This window comes from Hyaena hyaena, unplaced genomic scaffold (genome assembly GCF_003009895.1).
Source record: "Hyaena hyaena isolate Hyena2069 unplaced genomic scaffold, ASM300989v1 scaffold_94, whole genome shotgun sequence".
Taxonomy (NCBI): Eukaryota; Metazoa; Chordata; class Mammalia; order Carnivora; family Hyaenidae; genus Hyaena; species Hyaena hyaena.
In genome coordinates, this window is record NW_024080726.1 from 1,476,495 (window position 1) to 1,493,453 (window position 16,959).

At 43.6% G+C, this 16,959-nt stretch overlaps 1 protein-coding gene across 3 annotated transcripts in view; it reads right to left on the bottom strand.

The window, feature by feature from the left end:
- The window catches only part of UBE4B (ubiquitination factor E4B), a 119,894-nt gene that overhangs the window by 33,704 nt on the left and 69,231 nt on the right, over nt 1-16,959 (bottom strand). For all 3 annotated transcript variants that reach the window (XM_039234916.1, XM_039234918.1, XM_039234917.1), the window contains 9 exons: nt 13,042-13,183; nt 12,022-12,122; nt 10,534-10,648; nt 7,069-7,152; nt 3,982-4,038; nt 3,268-3,384; nt 3,070-3,168; nt 2,368-2,481; nt 493-691 (listed from right to left, as the gene is read on the bottom strand). In XM_039234916.1, coding sequence (XP_039090847.1) covers nt 493-691; nt 2,368-2,481; nt 3,070-3,168; nt 3,268-3,384; nt 3,982-4,038; nt 7,069-7,152; nt 10,534-10,648; nt 12,022-12,122; nt 13,042-13,183 — 1,028 coding nt within the window. The remainder of the gene's footprint in view (nt 1-492; nt 692-2,367; nt 2,482-3,069; nt 3,169-3,267; nt 3,385-3,981; nt 4,039-7,068; nt 7,153-10,533; nt 10,649-12,021; nt 12,123-13,041; nt 13,184-16,959) is intronic.

A 16,959-nucleotide genomic window follows, 5' to 3' on the forward strand; every position in this document is an offset into this window, starting at 1 on the left:
ATCTCTCTCCTATTCCATGAATGATTTTGTAATATATAAAAAATAAGTGCCAGAGGGATTTGATGTCTGTCACTAACGTGCATTATAACAAGGAAAGAAGATCAACAATTGTAGCACTTTGAAAATATTCCTATTTTAATACCACCAATTCATTAAGATCTATGAATATTTCTTGAGAACTTTAATTGGTATACACAAAAATCTATACGATAAGTAAGCCTCCACTATCATTTTAGTTATATTTCTTCTTTTTTATTTTACTCTGAATAGTAGATTTCCTTCCAGTTGCTTTATGTTTCTATTTGGCTACTCCAAATAAGAACTTTCTTAGTGCATTCATTTTTACTGTGTATCTCAGGCTCGTAAGTTCATCTTCTGAAGAGAAAATACAATTTTGGAGGAATCGCTAGCATCCAAAAAAATAAGGTAATGACAATATTTCAAATAAAAGGGTGGCGCTTTAAATGGTCTAATCACGGGCGCATCACTCACAAAGCTCAGCCAGCCAGTCGTTCACATCCTCCATCGTTGCATTCACTCTTGTCTCGTCATTCGGAAGAGCAATCCGACACCTCGGGTGGAATATGTACGTGGCATCCACCGTCTCTAGCTTGATCTTTGTACTTAGCTGCTGCAGCACCCAAAGGAAATTCAGCATGAATCCATCCGTAGATACCAATCTATCATCTGTCTGTGAATTATGGGAAAAAAAGGATTTAGGGGCACCTGGGTGGCTCAGTGGGTGAAGCGTCCAACTTCGGCTCAGGTCATGATCTCACGGTTTGTGGGTTCGAGCCCCGCGTCGGGCTCTGTGCTGACAGCTAGCTCAGAGCCTGGAGCCTGTTTCAGATTCTGTCTCCCTCTCTCTCTGACCCTCCCCTGCTCACGCTGTCTCTTTCCCTCAGAAATAAAAACATTAAAAAAAATTTTTTTAAAAAGGATTTAAAACAACGATTTACATGGAAATTTGGACACAACTGTACAAGGAGACCAGACATTCATCCTGAAGTCGACGAGAGGACAAATATCGTCACCACTGTCATTCTGCTAGCAGGTGCTCTTTGTGGAGTATTAATCACATGTGAAGCATTTTATACATTCTCTCACTGGATCCTCAGAACAGCCCCAGCAAGTCAGTGCCACCATCATTCGCATTGTACAGAGGAGGAAACTAAGGCTCACAGAATTTGAGGGACTTGTCCAAAGTCCTCAAAATGAATTCAGTAGATACACAATAAATGCTGCTTCCTTTCTCTTCTTTATTTACCGTCAAGAGCATGAAAACCCTTGTTTCGTTCATCACCATTTGGCTAATAGTTTCTCTGGTCAACATCATTAGCAAAGTCCTGTATTAATAACAGAACAATTATAACCCTGGTAGTTAACATCCGTTGAGTGTCCATGATGCACCAGGCACTGTTCTAACAGCTTTACAGATACTAAATCCACAGGTTGGTACTATTCTTAACCCCACTTAACACTTAGGAAACAGAGGCACAGAGAAAGAACTACCTAAGGTCCCACCGTCAGGTTAGTAAATGGTGGGGCTGCAGCAGGAAACCCAGGCAGTCTCGTGCGGTTCTCTAAACCTGTTTTCCTCTTCTGAGTAGGAAGGTCACATCTTTCACCCATTACGTATAAATAACATAGGAAGGATGCCTTTTTAACCTCTCTACTTTTGCAAAGTGGTCCAAGCCACCAGCCTCCTCACTAGCTCTGGCACACTTACAACCTTCTAACTGGTCGCCTTGCGTCTGCTTCTGTCCCTCCTCCCACAGCACACGTGGTGGTTTCCTTGCCGCAAAAGCCTCCAGTGCTTTCCCATTGCGGTTCTTACCGCATCAGCCCTGGTCTGTCGGAGCCTCTGCCCATCCCGCTAGCCCATGAGCCTCCATTCTCCTTCCTGTACATTATCCTTCAGCCACTGACGTCTGCATGTGCGGCTTGTTCCAAAGCTAGCTCATCTCCACCTTTGGTGCCTCGCCAGGTCTAGAAAACTCTTTTTGCAGCCTTGCAATGGGCGACTTTCACACGAGTCAGGTCTCTGATAACATATCACCTCCACAGAGGGGTCTCCCCACCACCTGATCCAAGATCACTCCCGTGCCTTCCTTCCGGTGCGGCCACGGTTACACTCAGTCCGCATTGCCATACTTGCTTCACAGGTTCTGGGACTGCCTGAGATACTAGGTTTATGTGTCTACCCATTTAGCTCGGAGAACATAAGCCCCAGAGGCAGGGAGTTCTTCCGTCTTGCTCAGCACCGCGTCTCCATTTTCTAGAACAGTGCCCGGTATTGTTCCCGAATAAATGCAAGGTAGTAAATGAACTTAATCAAGAAGTAAAAGAAGGCCTTCGGAGTCCTACCTGCATCTGGGCCTTCTTCATGTTGGCATTGACCACAGCTGCCATGTACCCGAGAGCGGCCTCGCGCGTTTCACCATTTAACAAAATACTATGCAGAATCTTGAAGAGCTCTTGCTGGAAGTTATTTTTAAAAGGAAGAAAAAAAAATTAAAACTTTAAAAAATTATTCCTTTTGACCTCGAGAACAGCTAGGCTTCTTCCGCCCTTCTCTCCTCTACTCCTTCCACTCATGTTCGGAGAAGCGGATTACAAGAGGAGCAGAAATGCCCAAATTCAGCTGTGTCAAGACAATTCGCGTGGAAGTGGATTACGGAGTGGAGGAGGTAAGGAGTTATTACAGTTTTAAGAAAACAGCCTTTGCTACTTCCTTGTTGGGATAGGATCAAAATTACCTTAATTATGCTATCATTAGCCCAGAATTTTGCTGCTAAAAGATTCAAAACTAAAGACACATTAATTTATACCTGGGACACACCCTGTACTGGGGTCATCAAGGAGCATATACAAGAGATCAGCGCTCGCGCAGTCTCGTATTTTAAAGCCCTGAGAGGGAGCCGGAGAGAGAGCACGGCCACCAACCTCAGAACCAGTACCCTGTGATACCACATAGCATCGTTGTGACGGTTCTCACTCAAGGCCCAGGTCACTTACGTACAACTTTCTCTTTGACTCATCCTTTGAATGCAATTTCCGAACACCTACCCTTCCCAGCTCCAAGTAGTGCTGCAATGATTGGCTAACCACACGAGTGTTTTCCAGGGTAATGGCAGGCCCTGAGAAATACTTCTCAACCACCTTAGCCTGGAAAGAGAAGGAAAAGAATTCAACCCATACGCAATGTACATTTAGGCAGGAATCTGAACAGAAGAGGAGCCAAGTGCAAATGGCCACCGTACTTACATCATCTTCTGCAAAGACCGAGAAGCTGAAGAAAGCCCCCAAGTAAGAGAGTCTCTGCAGCTCCCGCCCCGAGCCAGGGCTTAAGGATTTAGGCAACCACAACGGCAAAGAAGCAACCTACGCAAAAAAAACCAAATCAAATTTAAAAAAAAGGAAGAGGTGATTCAAGCTGCTAAGTGGGCAAGTGAGAGAAAAGTGTAACGAACAGAGTTCTCCCCCCACCAACCTGTTCGGCTGGTCCTCAGCCACCAGCGAGACGGCTGACAGCTGACACACAAAAACCCAAAGCTCACGAATGTGCTAGGACTCCTGTTGGTATTTTCTCATGTCCGGTGGAGGAGGAGAAGCCTCCAGGCCCTCTACGTTTTTACAAGACAGTCTTTGAACTTCTATGTTTCGAGAAGCTCTTCGATAGACTTCAGATGAACTACTCTTTCACTATCAAAGGACAAGTCAAGTTTTCCATAGGACTTGCTTTCCCAGTTGCACAATACTTCTACAAACACCACCAAAGGCGGCAAGCAGCGTCATCCCAGGCAGTGACGTACAGGGTTGACTGAACTGCCACGAGCCGCCCTGCCCCCAGGCGTGTTACCTACACCTCATCTAAATGTCCTCTAAGCGAGGTCTTTCAGGTAATGTTACTCAAGGGATATCTTCTGAGTGATACGTCAGTCCGTTGAGTATATGAAAGTCCATCAGGGAGGCACTCACCAAATTGCACACAGGGTGTGTCTTCCCGAACTTGGTTTCACAGAGCTCACCTAAAGCCTAGAAATAAGATCAGAAAGTGTCGTTTAAGTGTATTTCACCTTAAGCTGACTACCACGTGTAGTATCAAGGAGCAGCTTGAATGCTGCTCTAAATGTATATGCATTCCTTCCACAACACTAACAGCCTCACTGCTTTTCTGATGGACCATTTAGTTAATTCCTGCTCACTGTAAAAACTGCAGATAAAACAGAAATATAAAATGAAACTAAGAATCCCCCATAAACTTTACCCTGAGAGATAACCTCTGTTGATATGTTAGTAAACAGCATGCCAAAGATGTTTCTGTGCATACACACACTGAGATAAATGAGTATATTCTTACAAAAAACGTTTTCCCTTAACATCTTTCCATATCAAAAACGATAGGCTCCAGGGGCGCATGGGTGGCTTAGTCGGTTAAGCGTCCGACTTTCGCTTAGGTCATGATCTCGCGGTTCGTGGGTTCGAGCCCCGCGTCAGGCTCTGTGCTGACTGCCAGCTCAGAACCTGGAGCCTGTTTCAGTCTGTGACTCCCTCTCTCTCTGACCCTCCCTTGCTCACGCTGTCTCTCTCTCTCCTAGAAATAAATAAAATATTAAAAAAAAAAAATGATAGGCTCCATAAACTTGAGATGGCTAGTCTTTCCACTGCTAAATAGCACTGTAACTAATTACAATCTCATATGCAACCAAATTCAGGACATATTTAAAAGTATTACATGGTTTCAAGATCTCTGGTATTTCTGAGAACTCCAACACTTTCCTGTGGAGTTCCAATCATTCTCACATTAGTGAAGCAGGAAAAACTGATTTTAGGGGCATGAACACAGTTTAACATGGCCATGGTATGCCAATCAACTGCTATTATATCTTTAAAAAAATTTTTTTTAAATATTTATAGTTGAGATAGAGAGAGAGACAGAGAGAGACGGAGGGAGGGAGGAACTGAAGGAGTGAGAGATAGTGTGTGAGTGGGGTAGGGGCAGAGAAAGAGGGAGACACAGACTCTGAAGCAGGCTCCAGGCTCTGAGCTGTCAGCTCAGAGCCGGACATGGGGCTTGAACTCACGAACCACAAGATCATGACCTGAGCTGAAGTCAGACATTTAACCGACTGAGCCACCCAGGGGCCCTTCAAACGCTATTTTAACAGTGAGCTTAATCTTCTGTGATTTGACCAGAGCCACACAAGTTGTGAAGCCAGCCAACGGAAGCTTCTGAGTCGATGCACTCAGGCACTGACAGGCCCCGAGGTGCCACTGAGGCCCAGCGAGCCACCGAGAAGGAAAAGTTCTCAGTGCCTAGCACAGGGATTCCCAGATAGTGCTGCACGAGGCTGGGGGTCGGGGGAGGTCACCTGGGAAGCTGGAAAAGCCCAATGCCAGTTCCCACCCTCACCACACCCGGGACGGAGACGGAGGAAGCACGGCTGAGACGGGCATCCGTGGTTTTTGAAGACCCACCCCCAGGTGTATCCAGGGCACGGCAACGCTGGAATGCACTGAGCCAGAGAATAATCACGATTGTTTCTGATTCCAGCTCCAGCGATCTTCCTCTTCCTGCCCCCACTGTCCTTCCTTGCACGGCACTCTCATGGCATAAAATCAAACTATTGTCTGTCATAAGGGATGCCTTTGTCTTCTGACCAAGAACATTTTGTTGCTATCTGACACTAAAAGCTCCTTGCCGAAACATCGAGCCAGTTCAGTCCGCAACAGAAAAGGCCACAGTTCCATGAAGGAACATTTACATAATACAGTGATAATTAATGTGCACTCATTTCATCACTGAACTCAAACAATCAGATGATCTCACTTCCTTTTATCTGGCACAGACAGAAGCCTGCATAAGGATCAACAGAATTTTATTAGAAACTTGAATAGCATGTGCAGTGGAAAGAGCCTTGACATATATCCATTCAAAGTTATTTTTTAAAGTAAGAATTCCCCAGCACCGTCTTAGACTTTTAGCTCAGTTTTGATTAAAGCACACTTATTAAAACTGATTTATTAAAATAGATAAATGCACCCCTCGTGCACACCTCTGTGTTAGCGTTTATCACGGTATGGTTATCTGACTGTGCTGTTGCGGACTTGAGCTGTGCAGCGGGTCAGGAGCAGCTAGCAGAGGGGCGCCTTGTCTAATCGGCCCTGGTCTCTGGCACAGAATAGGTCCCTGGTGGATACTGAGTGAATGGGAAGAAGGGAATTAAGTCGGTAGGTAGGATGAGTAAAAGGAACAACTACGGTAAAAAGAGCAACTTAACCAGGGCCTCAGCTTACACAGGTTGTTTTTACTCACTGAGTTTGCTCATTTCATATTTTAATATTTTTCCTTCATATTTCTAGAGTGAAAAATAGTCAGACGTCAGGGTAGTTTTCTCCCCAAAATCTCCAAGAAGCAAATTCAGAGAAGAGCTCCCCCTACTTTTTTTTCTACCTGGTTCTAGTGTTTTCACAACAGTCAAGGCCCTCAATGGGCATCTAGGGGAAACTTGTGTCTATGATTCATGCTTGCTGTTTAGTGCCTTACAGCCTTACAGAGACCAGCACGTCTGTCTCCCACGTGAAGCTTGAAGAGAACAGGGAAAATAAACAAGAAAACTACTCTGAGATTTTTCCATAGAAAGTCACTACATAACGTTGGGCTACTTTTCCTAGTATAGCTCTACCTTCTTATTTGAAAGTGTAATAGCATTGTTTTTGTTTTTTTTTTAAATAACAAAGTTTCATTCCAATTACTGTATGCCTGTTGTTAGAAGAATCAGAAGGACACCAGCCATAATCGTCATTTTCACAAGCTACGCTGGACTTCGGGGAAGCGCATTTTAAGGGCTGCATCCCTGACCCCTGTCTAGGGCTCAAATGGGTGGAATATGTCCCAGGCGCTAAAGCTCTCTTCACACCAACCACTGCACGGCCAACGCAATGATTTCATGTTTTAAATGTGAAAACAAGGTTGATCATGGACCTGAAAGGAAAGCATGCATTAAAATAATCTGGAGGGAAAGCATCTCATGAACAGCTTAAAGAAAAAGAGCCAAGGTTTACCATGAGGGGGTATTTAAAGTAGTCACTATCGAGGGAGCACTCTTTGGCAGCGAGAGCCAGGCCTTGTAAAATGGGGATAAAGATCTGCAAGAAAAAAAAAAAAAAAACAAATCAGAAACGTAAGTTCAGGAAGATGTAAGAACAGGAGGCAGGTTAAATAAAGTGCCAACTCTGAATGTCCAAGCGTCTCCACCTTCCCCAGGGAATATGTGTTCCATTTATCAAGGGTCCAGCATCTGGCCACAGAGCGTGGCTCTGCCCTTCGATGAGGCTGACCATAAAGTAATACAGCTGGGTTTTCCAGAAGTAACAGGATTCGGCGAGTCCTAGTTCTCTGGCGGGACTCCGAGGGACTCAGTAGAAACTCTTGATTTTCGAGCCTGTTCTAGGAGTCCCTGGGGATCCTCACCTTATCGACTCAATGCTGTACATCTCAGCAATGAGTATGTTTCGGATTACCAAGCACCTACAGTCTGTACAGAAGCTTTTCCCAACTCTATCAGTATTTTAAAAACTTCTTTGCTGCCCTTCTCTCACCTCCATCTAGATTCTTCTTGTCTCTCCCTGTTTCTTTTGAAGAGAACAAGAAAAATAAACCAGTATGGATATTATTACCAGGACATTAGCTTTAATGATACAGAGTAAAGAGATAGTTGATACACGTTGAAAATATAAAAGAAAACTTGATCAGGATGACTTACCTCCATTTGTGGTTTAATTAATACAGTAATGTAAGATCAGATCTTATATTTACATAAGGGCACTTATATTTATTTTTACAAGTTTATCATTAATCCCAGGGCACGTTATCACCATGCAAGATCAACTCAGCACAGTTCATCTTCAAATGTCACGGTGCGCTCCCTGATCGACACACTTCGGGAGTTGGTTGGGATTCAAAACTAATGACATTAAGTAGAAAGTGGTATAAACAACAGGTGACAATCCAAATGCCAACAAGCTGAAATGGCCATATTCTATAAAGCCACCAGAAAATCTGACAAATTCCCTCTCCTACTAATTTTGTCCCGTTGTATCCAGCAGCTTCCTCATTTAAGGAGCAAAGAATAAAAAAAAAAGTACCCTGGAATACAAAGTGCCTGGGGAGTTTCTTGAGATCAAAAGATAGCTCTGGAAGAGATGGTTCTAGTTTCTGCAACTCAAAGCATCAGGGTGGATGGAACGTGCTGTTAAAAATGGATAGGTAAAGCTTAGGTGTGGGGTTGGGGAAATGTCACAATTACAATCAAGAAGAAAACAAAACCGAAGTTCCCAAATCACCAAAAATCAATTTCACAAGTGGTCATCTAGAAAAATCTCCAACTTTTTTTTTCCAGAATGTTATCAAGATGCATCCTTCTAGTAGAGTTATCCTTTCTTGTGGGTAGGATCTAATTTACAGTAGACAAGATATTATTAGGTACAATATTTTTCAAATAGTCAAGCACTATGATATTTGTGTGACTTACGCATTTTTATTTTTATTTTTTTATGGATTCTGTGTATGGTATATGTGTGGAGTTTATGCGGTATTTGTTGGTGATTCAAAGGCCACTCACTCATCATTTCTCTCTAAAAAAGACACAAGGTAACATGTAAGACAGAGAAGAAATGTTCAAGATTGAGTGGCAGGAAAGGGATCAGAATGCTGTGATTGAAAAGAAATCATGGTTACCCAACACTGTGAATGTACTAAATGCCACTGAATTGGTTAATTTTATGTTATGTGGATTTCATCTCAATTAAAAAAACAGAAGTCACTTCATGAACTCTGTGTACGTTTCTTTAGAATAAAATAGGCATAACACCCCTATCAGCAGATCACTGGGCTGATTTTCTTTTTCTTTTTATTAAAAGTTTTTTAAAGTTTATTTATTTATTTTGAGAGAGAGAGAGATAGCATGCATGCAGAGGAGAGGCAGAGACAAAGGGAGAGAGAGAATCCCAAGCAGGCTCTGCACTGTCAGCAGAGCCACCGTTTGGGGCCTGAACTCACGAACCATGAGACCACATCCTGAGCAGAAACTGAGAATTGGACATTTAACCGACTGAGCCTCCCAGGTACCCCTGATCACTGGGCTGATTTTCATGGCTAAAGCTACTCTGGGTTCCTCAAATGAGGTCTTGTAGAAGAGGAAAAGGAATCTAATTAGTGCACGTTGCACACACAACAGAGTGTACACTTGAGCCTTGCCGAGACAGCTATTTATTTTCAACAGGGTTCATTCATCTTTCTAGAGAAGAAAAGCTCACTAAGCCGCCTTAAGTATTCCTACAAGCCAACAAGACCACCATCCAAGAAGTTCTCGAGGGATTTCAGACATAGTCACACTCCTAACTGGGAGCTTGGCCCCTGGATTCTTCCTTTGCTAGTATTTGGGAAGCTGGTAAAACACAATTCCTGAGGTTTCAAAGGCCTCAAAATGAAAAGTTACAAATAATACTAGGCAGAAAAACAGATGACAAGGAACCCTATCAATGAGAGCTACTGCCTCTGCTCCTCTGTGTGAAAAGACACACTTGCACAGCATACTGTGAGAAATAGGCACAAAAGTCCCTCCATCAGGGACGTGGCTTGTGTGAAAGTTGTTGGGGCAAAGCGTTCACTTCACAACACAAGCCGGAAAATGACGGCCAAATGTGATGCTGAAGTTTCACCATGAAGGGACCTTCGAGGCTAAATAAGTAGCTTTATTACTAAGTATCCCACATCTGCATTTTCACTTGACTTCCCAGAGGGAGATATAAAGCTGTAGGACTACTTAATGAAAGAGGTCATTAGTAACACAAAGGATCTCATTCCCAGTTTAGTGGTGAGAAGACAGAAGATTCTATGTGGCGTGCAGGCTGCCACGAAGCTAACTTAGTCACTGATTTACTGATCGTCTTTTATTGACTATAAACTCAGAGAACTAACTTTCAGTATGACTCAACCGCAAATGCACATCACGTCTCATGCTCTCTCTCAGGAGTCTCGTGTTAAAAGCACCTTGGAATCAGGGGCAGGGCCCGCTAGGTCTTCCCTCCCGTGGCACTAACACACTGTTTAAAACACTCGATGCTTGACTGACTGAAGTGGACAAATGATCTGAACAATGCAGCTGTCAATCTAATCATCTCAAGAAAGCAAGTGTCCGACTTGGGCTTGGATCATGATCTCATGGTTCACGAGTTCGAGCTCCATGTCGGGCTCTGTGCTGACAGCTCAGAGCCTGGAGCCTGCTTCAGATTGTTTCCCTCTCTCTCCACTCCTCCGCTGCTCGTACTCTGTCTGTCTCTCTCTCTCTCAAAAATAAATTAAACATTAAAAAAGCAAACAAGCAAGTTCGGGTAGATCTCTCTGAGCAAATAACGCAGGTTCACATTCAGAAACAGAAGTTTCCAATATATGGTGCCTTTAGAAATCTGCCTTGGCGCAGGAGCTCCTCGGTGAAAAGTCTCGGTAGCAAACTCGCAGACCCTCACCTGCTTGAACACTTCTTCGTCCTGGTGAGTGGTCCTCACCAGCTCCTGCATGAAGCCATACGGGAGATTGCGGCACAGCATATACGGCACCAGGAAGGACGGCTGGAGCACGGACCTGCAAACCCACCAAAAGGCAAGGACTGTGAGGGCTCGGTTCCTCGCCAGGTGACAAGATGACACACGGCTGTCCTGTCAGTGGAGGCGTCCAGTCAAAAGTCAAACTTGGGGGCGCCTGGGTGGCTCAGTCGGTTGAGCGTCTGACTTTGGTTCAGGTCATGATCTTGCGGTTCGTGGGTTCGAGCCCCATGTCGGACTCTGCACTGACCACTAGCTCAGAGCCTGGAGCCTGCTTCTGATTCTGTATCTCCTTCTCTCTCTGACCCTCCCCTGCTCATGCTGTCTCTCTCTCTCAGAAATAAATTAAAAAAAAAAAAAAAAAAAACATTAAAAAAAGTCAAACTTGGAATCTCCCAAATATTCTACGCGACGGCCTTGGGCAAAAGATCACCCTTCCTATCGTTAATAATCACTTTTTGGTCTTTTTAACAAGACACTATTGAAAGTTTTCAAAGAATCCATCTTTTTCTACATTCAACCCTTTAAAAATAAAGCATTACCCCCCAAAAAGGAAGCCTTATCTATTTTACTTGTTTATGCCTCATCCAATTGAAAAGAAAAATTCAGTGGTAGCTGAGGACTTTAAAAAAAAACTCTTATTAATTTTAAAAATAGAAGTTTTTTTTGTTTTGGTACATGTTTCCTTCTTCCTTTTTTTTTTTTTCCCGAAGCTTACTTATTTACGTTATCTCTACACCCAACATGGGGCTCAAACCCACGACTCCGAGATCCAGAGTGCACGCTCTGCTCACTAAGCCAGCCAGGCACCCCCCTTCCTTTTCCTTCTTTTTGACAAGTTTCAAAAACATATGGTTATGGTATAGAAAATAATATAACAACATTCAGAACAAATAAATGCTGTAACGCTACCATTTTTCCCTTAGATATTTTTGCATCTTTTTTCCTTCAGATATTTTCCATAAAATACACGAAACCCACAAAGACTTTGATGAAGTAGAAACCTCTATGGGACCCTCAGAAACAATCAGTGAATAACGTAGTATCCTTTGTGTGATTCCCAGGTTAACTATTCTGCCACTTTTACTTATTACTGAGTAACAGATATTGATTGTATGATACATGGAGAGTGATGACCTGCACACTTTTCCAAATATTTCCCCTGATTTCAGGCAGCTGCTGTTAAACTAAATACTCATTTTCTGCCATGACACTGACATATTTCACTGATGGTTTATTTTCACAGTGTTTCAAAGAGGGGAAGGGACCTTTACAGTCACCTAGTTGACCGCTTTTGTTTTCCAGGCGACAGAGAGTGTTATCCAGGGTGCTGCAAGTTGGCTGGGCGGTCTGATGCCCACTGATGGACAGGGTCCTCTCCCTGCTAACAGGAGCACATACGCGCTTGCCTACCTTGGTTGTGTGAGGGAACCTTGTAGAACTAACGCGGTGTGGGATATGCACTGTGAGCGGATGTTGCTCAGAAGCTGGCTGACTGCTGGCTGGCTGCACATCTGAAATGAGAAGGCGGAAGTTAGGACTACATAAACAAACAAAATAACCCTGTACTGTTGAAAATTGACAAGAGTCAGAGGGGATCAATCTCCAGGAAATGGTACGCTTTTCTCTTCCTTTATTCATAATGAGCCAACCGGAGTAATCGTATCCTCCGAGTGTGCTGCCTCCGCTGAAATCTACGGTCAGAGAAGAGCGGAAGCGCGAGGTGACCAATGGGGGATTGCAGAGGTGCACGCACATGCTCGCTTTTGCTACGGTTACAGCAACAAAGCCCAGGGAAGCCCTTCATGAGCATTTAACTAACAGGTAGACAAGGGGACTAGTTTGGAAAACTGGAAGCAGCCAATGAACTGGGAAGGAAACAATAATAGAGTCAGCATGAAACAGCAGAGAAAGTATAGCTTCCGGAGTTTAAACCCGATTCTGTAATTTTTATGTGATTATGGCTAATGAATGTACCTGAGGTTCGTCTGCTTACTAAGACAATGCAAACAGTACCTATCTTACACTAGATTCCCCTGGACCACCTGAACAACCGCGAGAATCTGAGCTACCGGAGACCTAGCCCGGTGCTGGCAGCCCCCAGGCACTCCAGGAATGCGGGTGATTATTACACTTGTGACAGACTATCGGGAATTATCAGGGCCATGTAAGTTGCTGGTGGCAATGGCACTTGCCTCCAATCACTTCTTCCTTCCACTAGAACGTGAGTTCCGGGAGAGCAGGATCTTTGTCTGTTTTGTTCACTGATATACCCTGAGCTCCCAGCATAGTGCCTGGCACACAGTACATGCTTGATAACCATTTTTCTGATTGAATCAAGGAAACGGGGGTGGGGTGGGGGTGGGGAATGATTATTTATCAAAAAATAACCAGGTTTTGAGGGGTTTTTGAAATGAATCTATTTCACATTACCTTTGGTGCTTTTTTCTCCTCTATTCCAACTCGGTCAAAACACTCGATGAGGTAGTTCAGCATGTCTGTCTCCTTGCAGGTCTCGATGGTGAAATGGTCACTGTAGGAATCCCAAGTACTTGCCCCACCGGAGGCTCCCAAACTTTGGAGGAGAGAAAAGGAAATTCTCTTCATTCTCTTCTAGGAATGAAGGATTTTGCTAGCATCTGTGTTTCTGCAGCAGAAAGCCTGTGAGGACTCCCGCACCCGGGACGAAGCACAGACACCATGCAGCCAGGCCCGGCGCCGACCTTCTCCTGCTCCGAGTCTGACAACAGTGACTCACTATAGCCATTTTACTGACCCAAGAAGAGAGTCGGGTCAGAAACCCGACATCTTGTCTTACTCGGAACGGCAGCTTACACAGCCAGGAGGACTGAGAACTGCCACCATGGGCCAGGCATCTGAAGGGACACCACGTGTGCTTAAACCACACTGGCCAGCTCCCCTCGGGCACACTTGTGAGTTGAAACCAGACTACTCTACCGCTGTGATCAAACACTTCGGGAGTGACTTTATAAAGACGAACAAAATACTCGTGACTTCTGCCTTAAGTCTCAAAGGGCTTCACCCACCATTTGGCAATAGCACCAGAAGAAGAGATCTGTCCAGTTAGAGAAGGAAACATAGAAGTATTTGTTATGAACACAAAAATATCCAAACTTTCAGCGACAAAGGCAATGAAGTACAGCAAAAAACAAACAAAACAAAAATCCTGTACTAGGAGTATCCAAACTTGGGTTGTATCCCAGCCGTCCTGCTTCCTCATTACCCGATCTTAGACCCTCGTCCCATCGGCAGTGAGACTCAGAGTGAAACCAAGTGGAAGCGCTTTGTAAATCAGAAGCAGGATCCAACATGAAGCACTGTTATGATTAGCCATAGCTATTCTCCGAGACCAACGCCAAACACTGTCTCAGGGGTTAGGTGCGAGGAAATGAAAGTTCAGATCGTCCATCAGCAAGTCACGTACCGAGTCTGATGCTTCACTCACAGATTTACCTGCTAGCCACCAAAGACACACAGAGAGTAATCACAGCACAGGGAGAGGGCAGGAATTTTGAGACGAGAAGGAAATGAGACAAAGATAATTTTATCTTTAAGATTAGCCAAAAAAAAGTATATAGGAAAGATGATAAAGGATGGGAAGAAGATCACTAAATGGAGAGACCCGGCCTCCTTCAACTGGGGCTAAAGGCTAGAAACCCCCAGCACTAATAGCAATGGAGATATAAACAATACGCTATGCAGACAGGTGCATACGCGTACATAACTAATTTTGCAATGTATATATGTATAACTGGCCTTAGAATTTTAGAAAAATTCAATTGATCCTTGAACAACACAAGGATTAGGGGTGCCACTTCTGAGCATTGAACTTTTGACTCCCCCAAAACTTAACTAACAGTGTGTTGACCAGAAGTCTTATCAACATAACCGCTGATTAACAGGTTATTTTGTATGTGTATTATACACTGTGTTCTTACAGCATATTCTTGAGTATTATTCTTAAGCTAGAGAAAAGAAAATGTTATTAAGAAAATACATTTACGGTATACTGTACTGTATTTATTGAAAAAAATCCACGTATACATGGTTCAAACCCTGTTGTTGAAGGGTCAAGTGGAGACATAACTGACCTTGGAATGAAAGTATGATATTAACATTAAGAAGATGAAAACAATGCCAGTTTTAAATCCAAGGTTTTCAGGCCAGAGTCTAAAAATCTGAATTCCTACAACCTACTCTATAGGTTTGACAGAAGGGAAGAGAATAGAAAGCACCGGGAGAGAAAAAAAGCAAAGGCAACCAATAAAACAAAACAGAAAAACCTACCCACAAACATAATATAAGAGGTGAATCTCCAGAAGTAGAAAGGGGAAAGATACCTTTTTATTTACTGCACCATCTTAGTTTCAAACTAACTGCAATTCTTTCTTCTTCTGTCTGATAGTAGTGACTCAGTGACTAGATTATTCCCTGTACTTCCAAAGATGAACCTCACCAACACAGGCTGATCTTCCTTTGAGTGGCTCCAGTGGAAGACCATGAGAACAGATCATCCTCCTGTTTAAAATGAAAAATTTCAACTATACAATTTCCCAAATTCTTTCCATTTTTCCATTTCTGAAATGAAAAGCATCTTACATTTCATGTCAACAGGTTCCTTCCAGTTGCACGGGGTCGATGTGACCCAGTGGCCACAGCAAGCACCTGAACATTCGCGTGGAGTCAGCACGCTCACGGAGTCCCTGCTCACACACTGAAACTGGGTTCTGAAGGTTCTATTCTTAGCCAACACTTGTCATTTAATTAACTAAAATGTGAAGACCTCAGAGCCAGCTGAGGTATCTTCACAATTACCTCACTAAGATCGTGAAAAGCGACAACACCATATAGAAATCGCTGGTCTTGTGCCAGGAAATGCAAACAAAGGCACTCAGAATATATTAGAGAATTTTCAAAGCTAAAAGAAGTTGGTATATTTTGGTGATCATCTGTCAGACACCAAGCAACACTACAGTTGACTTTCAAGAAGTCCAAAAAGTGAAATAAAAGGAAGGAAGACCAAAAAGTGAAATAAAACTTAACCAAATTGGAAATGTAGAGAAAAGTCCAGTGCTTGTCCATATATTACAAATTTGAGACTCAATCCTAAAGTGAGCCATGATCGATCCCCTAGCGGGAAAGGCAGCCAGTCTCAACGATGCGACACAATGGTCTCAATGATGAAATCTGACAAGGATCTTCAGGTTCAAAATGAAAGCACTTGGACTCACATTTTGAATGTGACACAGAAGGAGAAAGTGGTGTCGTGTTTATGTGTGTATATTCAGGCTATCAATCAACATTTTTAAAGTTTTAAAATAACACTTCCTGGGGCGCCTGGGTGGCTCAGTCACTTAAGCATCCGACTTCGGCTCAGGTCATGATCTCAAGGTTGGTGGGTTCGAGCCCCGCATCCGGCTCTGTGCTGACAGCTAGCTCAGAGCCTAGAGCCTGTTTCAGATTCTATATCTCCCTCTCTCTCTGACTCTCCCGAGATCATGCTGTGTCTCTCTCTCTCAGAAATAAATTTTATACAAATCAAAACCACACTGAGATACCACCTCACGCCAGTCAGAGTGGCTAAAATGAGCCAATCAGAGAACTCTAGATGCTGGCGAGGATGTGGAGAAACGGGCACCCTCCTGCACTGTTGGTGGGAATGTAAACTGGTACAGCCCCTCTGGAAAACAGTGTGGAGGTTCCTCAGGAAACTAACAATAGAACTCCCTTATGACCCAGCAATAGCACTGCTAGGAATTTACCCAAGGGATACAGAAATGCTGAGGCATAGGAGCACATGTACCCCAATGTTCATAGCAGCACTCTCCACAATAGCTAAAACATGGAAAGAGCCTAAGTGTCCATCAACAGACGAATGGATCAAGAAGATGTGGTTTATCTATACCATGGAATACTACATGGCAATGAGAAACAATGAAATCTGGCCATGTGTAGCAACATGGATGGACCTTGAGGGTGTTATGCTGAGCGAAATAAGTCAGGCAGAGAAGGACAAATACCATATGTTTGCACGTATAGGAGGATTAGGAGGAACTTGACGGAGGACCAAGGGGGAGAAGAAGGGGGGAAATGGTGGGGGAAAGGGAGAGAGGCAAACCATGAGAGACTCTTGAATGCTGACAAAAACTGAGGACTGATGGATGTGGGGGGGAGGGGGGGATGGGCATGAAGGAGGGCACTTTGGGGATGAGCACTGAGTGTTATGTAGAACCTAATTTGACAATAAACTATTTGTAAAAAAAAAAAAAAAAAAGAAAAAAAAAAGAAATAAATTTTAAAAAAACATAAAATAAAATAAAATAAAATAAC